At 52.9% G+C, this 10,289-nt stretch overlaps 1 protein-coding gene across 1 annotated transcript in view; it reads right to left on the minus strand.

Annotated features, from left to right (window-relative positions):
- Nucleotides 1–1,501: 1,501 nt before the first annotated feature.
- LOC144509462 (SH3 and multiple ankyrin repeat domains protein 1-like) overlaps nt 1,502–10,289 on the minus strand; it is a 114,323-nt gene continuing 105,535 nt past the window's right edge. Inside the window, exon 11 of the mRNA XM_078238372.1 lies at nt 1,502–1,573. Coding sequence (XP_078094498.1) covers nt 1,502–1,573 — 72 coding nt within the window. The remainder of the gene's footprint in view (nt 1,574–10,289) is intronic.

A 10,289-nucleotide genomic window follows, 5' to 3' on the forward strand; every position in this document is an offset into this window, starting at 1 on the left:
CCGTCGCCTGATTTTTGGATTTTCACTGATTTTCGCCTGAATCAAACGTCGCTCAGGCACTCAGCAGGACAACTGTGGACATGATCGAGGACCCGCCGCCATAGGCGGAGCTCCTCCCCACCAAGAGTGGGCTACCAATCCCAGAGACTGGCGGCCATATAGAACAGTAGACTCACCAGGGAGGCGACTACTGGGGTGAGATCCACCCAAGGACAAGCGCCATCATTGGATTCAAGGCCAGGCTGATGGCAGTAGGGGTCGGCAAGGAGGGAGAGTGGCAGCAAGGGTAGGGGTTAGCTCTCTCTGTCCGTCACCCACTCCCCGATGTGGGTCTGGCCACCATGAAACCATAAGAAACAGGAACAGATTGGGGCTATTCAGCCCTCTGCCATTTGCCTGGGTTAGAACAGAAATTCTTCTCTTAACGCCTGTAAAATGACCGCGGCAGGAACCTACATTTAAAGTTTGTTAGTGTCGCAAGTCGGCTTACATTAACACTGCAATGAAGTTACTGTGAAAATCCCCTAGTCGCCACACTCCGGCACCTGTTCGGGTTACACTGAGGGAGAATTTAGCACGGCCAATGCACCCTAACCAGGGCTGTGTGAGGAAACCGGAGCACCCGGAGGAAACCCACGTAGACACAGGGAGAATGTGCACACTCCACACAGGCAGTGATTGAAGACGGCAATCGAACCTGGGTCCATGTTCTCCCCTGTGTCTAAAGCTACCTGGAGCATTCGGTTCCCCTATCCCTCCCTGTCTCCCGGCACCCCCACCCCATGCCGGATTCCGGTCACTACAGGGTCTGAAAGCCAGTTGGAAAACACAAATCAGTGATAGGCTTCTTGAGAGTCTTATTGGCTCCCTGCCTCATATGGACAGATAGCCATCCCCCAGCCTGAAATAGCCCAGAGATGGGAACAGAAGACCAGAAGATATAGGAACAGAATCAGGTCATCCGGCCCATCGAGTCTGCTCGGCCATTCAATCATGGCTCATAAGTTTCTCAACCCCATTCTCCCACCTTTACCCCATAACCCCTGATCCTCTTATTAATCAAGAACCTATCTATCTCTGTCTTAAAGACACTCAATGACTCCTTGGTGACAATGAATTTCACAGATTCACCACCCTCTGGCTGAAGAAATTCCTCCTCATCTCGGTTCTAAAGGGTGGTCCCTTTACCCTGATCCCTCGGATCCCAGTCTCTCCCACTAATGGAAACATCTTCCCCACGTCCACTCTATCCAGGCCTCTCAGTCTTTTGTAAGTTTCAATGAGATCCCCCTGCCCTCCCCCTCATCCTTCTAAACTCCATCGAGTACACACCCAGAGTCCTCAAACATTCCTCATACGTCAAGCTTTTCATTCCAGGGATCATTCTTGTGAACCTCCTCTGGACCCTCTCCAAGGGCCAGCACATCCTTCCTTAGATACGGGGCCCAAAATTGCTCACAAAATTCCAAATGCTGGAAAAACGCGGTGCCCTGACCTGATGTCAGTAAACGGCAGGCCAGACCAGCTCCAGGGCCACTTCCTCCGGAATATTGGGAATTCTGCCTAATGTCTTCTGGGATTACAACGGAAATTTGAATTTATTGATTACAGTGTATCCCAATGGATTAAATCCCTTCCCTTCCTATCCCAGCGTACAGATCCAAGGGGATCAAATTATTTTCCCAAGCCTCTTTGTCTTCTGACCCTAACAGGACAAATTACGCCCCCTCACTCTGTGCAGGTTCCTGGGACTATTATTTCCAGTAAGAAGTTTAACAACACCAGGTTAAAGTCCAACAGGTTTATTTGGTAGCAAAAGCCACACAAGCTTTCGGAGCTCCAAGCCCCTTCTTCAGGTGAGCTGAAGAAGGGGCTTGGAGCTCCGAAAGCTTGTGTGGCTTTTGCTACCAAATAAACCTGTTGGGCTTTAACCTGGTGTTGTTAAACTTCTTACTGTGTTTACCCCAGTCCAACGCTGGCATCTCCACATCATGACTATTATTTCCCACAGAGTCCATGGACCATGAAGGAATAATCATATCCATTGCGCCAGACACGTCCTCTCCCAATGTCGAGCGGCCACCAATCAAATTCCTTGCGGAAAAACCATCTCAGATCGCTAAGGTGAAGTGTTGCGGAAAAGAGAGACGCACTGTCGAAGTTTTGTGTCTTGCACTCGTCAGGACAGTCACCAAGAGTGACAAATTTCAGACAATCACAGCAGTGCGCTAATAACTACGCTAACAACCAATTAAAGTTATGCGTGAGTGACACTTGTTTTCAAATCCCAGAGAGAGATTTGACACAATATCTGAAGACAGCTAAGGATCACATGTAGGCCAGACCGGGTAAGGATGGCAGATTTCCTTCCACGGTGGCACGGTGGTTAGCACTGCTGCCTCACGGCGCCAGGGACCTGGGTTCAATGCCAGCCTTGGGTCACTGTCTGTGTGGAGCCTGCATTTTCTCCCTGTGTCTGCGTGGGTTTCCTCCGGGTGCTCCGGTTTCCTCCCACAGTCCAAAGATGTGCGGGTTAGGTTGATTGGCCGTGCTAAATTGACCCTTAGTATCAGGGGGATTCAGGGAATAGGGCCTGGATGGGATTGTGGTTAGTACAGACTTGATGGCCTCCAATTGTACTGTAGGGATTCTATGATTCTATGATTCTACACTGTCCCCCATCAAACACTCCCAGGACAGGTACAGCACGGGGTTAGATACAGAGTAAAGCTCCCTCTACACTGTCCCCAGCAAACTCTCCCAGAACAGGTACAGCACGGGGTTAGATACAGAGTAAAGCTCCCTCTACACTGTCCCCCATCAAACACTCCCAGGACAGGTACAGCACGGGGTTAGATACAGAGTAAAGCTCCCTCTACACTGTCCCCAGCAAACTCTCCCAGAACAGGTACAGCACGGGGTTAGATACAGAGTAAAGCTCCCTCTACACTGTCCCCCATCAAACACTCCCAGGACAGGTACAGCACGGGGTTAAATACAGAGTAAAGCTCCCTCGACACTGTCCCCCATCAAACACTCCCAGGACAGGTACAGCACGGGGTTAGATACAGAGTAAAGCTCCCTCTACACTGTCCCCAGCAAACTCTCCCAGAACAGGTACAGCACGGGGTTAGATACAGAGTAAAGCTCCCTCTACACTGTCCCCCATCAAACACTCCCAGGACAGGTACAGCACGGGGTTAAATACAGAGTAAAGCTCCCTCGACACTGTCCCCCATCAAACACTCCCAGGACAGGTACAGCACGGGGTTAGATACAGAGTAAACCTCCCTCTACACTGTCCCCCATCAAACACTCCCAGGACAGGTACAGCACGGGGTTAGATACAGAGTAAAGCTCCCTCTACACTGTCCCCCATCAAACACTCCCAGGACAGGTACAGCACGGGGTTAGATACAGACAGCAGAGAGAGAATGCGATTCCTTACAATGTAATGTCAGAGATGTACCTTGCTTTCGAACCCCAGTGAGCGATTTGATACTACATCTGAAGACAGCCAAGAATCACATGGAGGCCAGATCGGGTCAGGATGGCAGATTTCCTTCCCTAAAGGGAAGCAGGTGGGATTGCGTCCTTTCACAGTTACTAACAAGAACAATGCATTGCCGAAATTTTGAATGAAAGTTCGGAGAGTGGCATTTGAATTCTGATTGGTTAGAGGATTGGTCCAATAACATGGTCACTCACGTACCACAACCACCCTATAACTATCGATTTGTTCCTTTTCTTCTGCTGACGTCCTAATGTCAGTTTTCTCATTTTCTCCCCGCAAAGTGTATCATTTCCTGTATATTAATCGTCACCCGTCATCAATGAACTGACTGCTCAGCATCATCCTGAAGTCAGTTATAGTCTTTTTCACACCAAGCCATATTGTGGGATCAGGTGCTGCTTGCATTTAGTCTTTCCAAGAGAGGTTTCCGGAATCCTTCATAATTGAGGACACATTTACTAACCCGGGATCAGCACTGTGCCTATCAGAGAATTTAATATTCAAGTCCAGGCCCTCTGGGTTATTAGATATTCTTTTCTTAAATTTATTTCCTCATTGATGTGGGTGTCGCTGGATATGTCCGCATTTATGGTCTGTCCCCCTACCCCTGCTTCCCCTGAGCAGGTAACATCTCCAAGTATTGGCACAATGCCAACCTCCCCCTACAACTCTCACTGCCACCTCCGCTCTCTACCTCGGCCTATGGAGGCCTTCCCTCCCACCCCTCCCACCCACCACCACCTCCTCAAGTTGGCTTTCCCCAGAAGCCGTTAGAATCATAGAATCCTACAGTGCAGAAGGAGGCCATTCGGCCCATCGAGTCTGCACCGACCACAATCCCACCCAGGACTGATCCCCTCATGCATTTACCCTAGCCAGTCTGCCTGACACTAAGGGGGCGGCACGGTGGCACAGTGGTTGGCACTGCTGCCTCACAGCGCCAGGGACCCGGGTTCGTATTCCCGACTTGGGTCACTGTCTGTGCGGAGTTTGCACATTCCCCCCGTGTCTGCGTGGGTTTCCTCCGGGTGCTCCCACAGTCGTGCTGGTTATTGGCCGTGCTAAATTCTCCCTCAGTGTACCCGAACAGGCGCCGGAGTGTGACGACTAGGGGATTTTCACAATAACTTCATTGCAGTGTTAATGTAAGCTGACTTGTGACTAATAAATAAATTTTTAATTTAGTTTGTCCAATCCACCTAACCCGCACATCTTTGGACTGTGGAAGAAAACTGGAGACACAGGGAGAACGTGCAAACTCCACACAGGCAGTGACCCAAACCGGGAATTGAACCCGGGTCCCTGGTGCTGTGAGGCAGCAGTGCTAACCACTGCGCCACCGCGCCACCCTGATTGAGAGTGGCAGGAACTCCCATACCTGTGTTATTTCTTTTTTTCGTGGGATATGGGCGTCGCTGGCTGACCAGCTTTTATTGCCCATCCCTAGTTGTCTGAGGACAGTTGAGAGTCAACCACATTGCTGTGGCTCTGGAGTCACATGTAGGCCAGACCGGGTAAGGACGGCAGATTTCCTTCCCTAAAGGGACATTAGTGAACCAGATGGGTTTTTCCAACAATCAACAATGGTTTCGTGGTCATTAGTAGATTCTTAATTCCAGATAACTTTTATTGAATTCAAAATCCACCAGCTGCTGTGGCGGGATTCGAACCCAGGTCCCCCCAGAACATTAGCTGAGTTTCTGGATGAATAGTCTGGCGATAATACCACTGGGCCATAATTGAAACACTTGGGAAAAAGCTTCATTTTATGGGTGAAATTTAATGGCTTCCCCTACAGCAAGTTTGGCAGCAGGGGGCATTTAATGGGACGGCAGAGTTGCGGGTATCGAATCATAGAATCCCTACAGGAGAAGGCCATTCAGCCCATTGGGTCTGCACTGACTGTCCAATTGAGCATCTTACCCAGGCCCCTATCCCCGTGACCCCACACATTTCCCATGGCCAATCCACCTAACCTGCACATCTTTGGACTATGGGAGGAAACCCGGAGCACCTGGAGGAAACCCACGCAGACACAGGGAGAACGTGCAGACTCCACACAGACAGTGACCCAAGGCCAGATTTGAACCCGGATCCTTGGGTAAAGATTCCCCGGTTCCAATGCCAATTGGAGCCCTTCATTGGTCAATTCTGAAAGACGTGCTGGTTAGGGTGCAGTGACCCGAACAGGCGCCGGAGCGTGGCGACTAGGGGAATTTCACAGTAACTTCATTGCAGTGTTAATGTAAGCCTTACTTGTGACAGATAAATAAACTTTTTAAAAAATTATTGCCACTGAAGGAGCTCATTGCGCCGCTGCAGGTTGGGGAGGGGGTTTGGGTGTGGGGAACATCACCATGTAGGAAAGCTTGAAAAGTAAACCACATCTAAGGCCAAGTGAGGGGAGGGGGGGGGTGGGCATAGGGGGTGCCCGCTGTAAGCCAAACCCCTGCCCTTGCCGCTGACCCCAGCCCATCCTCCCCCCTGACACCTACCCCCCCCCCTCCACCCCCGACCCCAAAACCCCCTCCTGCCGTCGCTTACCAGAGCCTGGGTCCATTAACCTCCCTCTCCAAAGCTACACAGACATCTGAGAGAGGGAGTATCTCCTCATCCCTGTCCAAAATGGGCTGCACGGTGACACAGTGGTTAGCACTGCACAGCGCCAGGGACCCGGGTTCGATTCCCGGCTTGGGTCACTGTCTGTGTGGAGTTTGCACGTTCTCCCCGCGTCTGCGTGGGTTTCCTCCGGGTGCTCCGGTTTTCTCCCGCAGTCCGAAAGACGCGCTGGTCAGGGTGCATTGACCCGAATGGACAGCGGCGCCGCGGGGATTTTCACTGAAACTTCATTGCGGCGTTAATGTCAGCCTTACTTGTGACTAATAAATAAACTTCAAAATGGCTGACCATTTTGAAGGTGTATAACCTGGGACTGCGACTGCTGTGGTTCTGGATCCCCCAGCCTGGAAACGGGAGGGAGGGAGAGAGGGGGGGGGGGGAGGGGGGTGGAGGGGGGGGGGGGGGGGGGGGAGGACACATATTCCCAGCATCACCCCTGTCCAATCCTGTCAGAATTTTCAGCTGGTTCAGTGAGATCACTTTCCCGTTGTCCTCATGTCTCTTCATCTCGTCTCTCTGCGTCTTGGCCAGTCCTGTGGAATACTGATGACCTGCTCACTCTGCTTGGAGCAGTGAATTGAAATGCAGTGCACTCGCCGAGTTCCCCAATAAAAGCCGTCGTCTGCAGGATGTTATTCGGAGCCGGTGTAAAAGTTTTCTTCAAGCGGGAAATTTAATGCCCCGAAGCGACCGATTACTAATGGATTGGTGCTCTCCCAGCCCCGCGCTGGTTTTTATTCTCTTTATTTTTGATTGCCCCCTCTTCTCGAGCCTCCCGTTTTATTTAAGGGCAGTGAGCTGACAGGAATAGCCAAGCTGACCTTCCCTCTCCCTCTCGGTCACCCCCGTACTGGCTTGCCCAGGTGGAGAGAATGTTTGGCTTGATACTGCCAAGGCGGGAGGAAGGGAAGCTCGGATTAGGCCTTTGTAGGATCATAGAATCCCTACAGTGCAGAAAAGGCCATTCGGCCCATTGCATCTGCACCAATTCTCTGACAGAATGTCTTACCCAGGGCCTATCCCCATAACCCCAGACATTTACCATGGCTAATTCACCTAACCCGTACATCCTTGGACACTAAGGGGCAATTTAGCATGGCCAATCCCCCTAACCTGCACATCTTTGGACACTAAGGGACAATTTAGCATGGCCAATCCACCTAACCTGCACATCTTTGGACACTAAGGGACAATTTAGCATAGCCAATCCATCTAACCTACACGTCTGTGGACACTAACGGACAATTTAGCATGGTCAATGCACCTAACCTACACACCTTGGGATCCTAAGGGACAATTTAGCATGGCCAATCCACCTTTCCTGCATATCTTTGGACACTAAGGGACAATTTAGCATAGCCAATCCATCTAACCTACACGTCTGTGGACACTAACGGACAATTTAGCATGGTCAATGCACCTAACCTACACACCTTGGGATCCTAAGGGACAATTTAGCATGGCCAATCCACCTTTCCTGCATATCTTTGGACACTAAGGGGCAATTTAGCCTGGCCAATCCATCTAACTCACACATCTTCAGACTGTGGGAGGAAACTGGAGCACCTGCAGGAAATCCATATAGACACAGGGAGAATGTGCACACTCCACACAGACGGAGACCCAATGCCGGAATTGAACCCGGGTCCTGGCGCTTTGAGGCAGCAGTGCTCACCACTGTGCCGCCCCGAGCAGCCTCCTCTTTATTCCATCTCCTCACCTGAAGACCATACATCTAAGGAACACATCAATAGAAGCTTGCCTCCCCCTCCCAACAACCTGCAAACCCCCCTCCCCCCCACTACCCCAACCCCCCTCCCCACACCTCGCAAGTCTTCTCAAGCGCATTCTTTAGCCACGGAGTCTTTGAGCGAGAGGGAGAGGCAGGCACTGAGCTGGTTTAATGGGTAATGGTGGGGTAACTGATAGGTCGGGTTGACATCGAAACTAGAAGCAGGAGGAGGCCATTCGGCCCTTCGAGCCTGCTCCGCCATTCATTTTGATCATGGCTGATCATCAAATTCAATATCCTGATCCCCCCCTTCCCCCCATATCCCTTGATTCCTTTAGAAACTTCGAAACTAGAGGCAGGAGTAGGTTGACCAGGTTACTGGGTGGAGGTGGGAGTGTTTGATGAGTGAAGGAAGTTGCCCTGGTTTAATTATGGAGGGAGGCAATTGTATTACTGGGCTAGTAATGCAGGGTAATGTACTGGAGAAGGGAGGGGGAGGAGGGGAGGGGGAGGAGGGCAGGGGGAGGAGGGCAGGGGGAGGAGGGGAGGGGGAGGAGGGCAGGGGGAGGAGGGCAGGGGGAGGAGGGCAGGGGAGGAGGGCAGGGAGGAGGCAGGGGGAGGAGGGCAGGGGGAGGAGGGCAGGGGGAGGAGGGCAGGGGGAGGAGGGCAGGGGGAGGAGGGCAGGGGGAGGAGGGCAGGGGGAGGAGGGCAGGGGGAGGAGGGCAGGGGGAGGAGGGCAGGGGGAGGAGGGCAGGGGGAGGAGGGCAGGGGGAGGAGGGCAGGGGGAGGAGGGCAGGGGGAGGAGGGCAGGGGAGGAGGGCAGGGGGAGGAGGGCAGGGGAGAGGGCAGGGGGAGGAGGGCAGGGGAGGAGGACAGGGGGAGGAGGACAGGGGGAGGGAGAAAGGGGGGAGGAGGGGGGAGAAGGGGAAGGGGAGGGAAAAAGGGGAGGGGAGGGAAAAAGGGAGGGGGAGGGAAAAAGGGGAGGGGGAGGGAAAAAGGGGAGGGGGAGGGGGGAGGGAGAAAGGGGAGGGGGGAGGGAGAAAGGGGAGGGGGAGGGAGAAAGGGGAGGGGGAGGGAGAAAGGGGAGGGGGAGGGAGAAAGGGGAGGGGAGAAGGGGAGGGGGAGGAGAAAGGGGAGGGGAGGGAAGAAGGATAGAGGAGGGGGAGGAGGGAGAGGGAGGGGGTGAGGAGGAGGGGAGGAGGGAGGGAGAGAGGGAGGAGGAGGGGAGGAGGGAGAGGGGGAGGGGAGGAGGGAAAGTGGGAAGGGAGGAGGGAAAGGGAGAGGGGAGAGGGAGGGGGAGAGGTGGAGGGGAGGAGGGAGAAAGGGAGAGGGGAGGGGGAGGAGGGGTGGAAGGGAGGGAAGGGTTGGAGGGGAGGAGGGAGAGAGAAAGGGAGAGGGGAGAGGGAGGGGAAAGGGAGGGGAAGGGGTGGAGGGGAGGAGGGAGAAAGGGAGAGGGGAGGGGGAGGAGGGGTGGAAGGGAGGGAAGGGTTGGAGGGGAGGAGGGAGAGAGAAAGGGAGAGGGAGAGGGAGGGGGAAGGGAGGGGAAGGGGTGGAGGAGGGATAAGGAGGGGAAGTGGCGGGAGGGAGGGTGAGGAGACAGAAGGGGTAGTGGAGGGCATGAGTAAGATGCCCTTTAAAAGAGTCAGTGCAGAACCAATGGGCCAAATGGCCTCCTTCTGCTCAGTTGGGATCTCAGTGGCTTTCTGGGCAGGGATCGCCCTGACATCACTTCCAGCAGAAATCCAGGAACTACTCAGTTCGACCCTGGCACTGAATCCCAAAGCGAATTAGGATGAGGAAACCCCAAAGCAAGAGACCTAAACGCTGAGTTCAATATTTATCATTTAATTTTCTTTCTTTGCCCTGAACCTATCGCAAACCTCACTCCACTTTTATTCCTGACCCGGCTTTCGAATCAGAGTCATTAGGAAAGGGTTCGAAGCCAAGATAGGGTTAAAAAGAGCAAGAATGCACAAAGCAGGGTGGTTGGACAGGTGTGAGAAACTCCAGTAAGATGACAAGAAAATTGATGGAGGGAGAGGAAAGAATGATGGAGAGAGAGCTGGGGGAGAGAGAACAGAGATAATGAGAGGCAGAGGGTAGGACACAGAGATAGTGAGGGTAAAACCAACGGCGGGACGGGGGGAGAATGAACAGCGAGAAGGAAGAAGAAAAGAGGGAAGATAGATACAAAATGGGGGAGAGAGGGATAAAGCCAGGAGAGAGGGGGGATCCTGGAGAAAGAGAGAAAAGAAAGAGGGGGGAGAAAATGGAGAAGGAAGAGGAGATAGAGAATGGAGACGGGGGAGAGATGGGGGGGGGAAGAGGTGGCAAGAAGAGGATGGATGGGAAATGAGAGAGAAAAGGAAAGAGTAAGAAGAAAAGGGAGATAGCTGAAGGACGGAGTGAGCATAGAGACGAGCA

The sequence above is a fragment of the Mustelus asterias genome, chromosome 21 (assembly GCF_964213995.1).
Source record: "Mustelus asterias chromosome 21, sMusAst1.hap1.1, whole genome shotgun sequence".
Classification (NCBI taxonomy): Eukaryota; Metazoa; Chordata; class Chondrichthyes; order Carcharhiniformes; family Triakidae; genus Mustelus; species Mustelus asterias.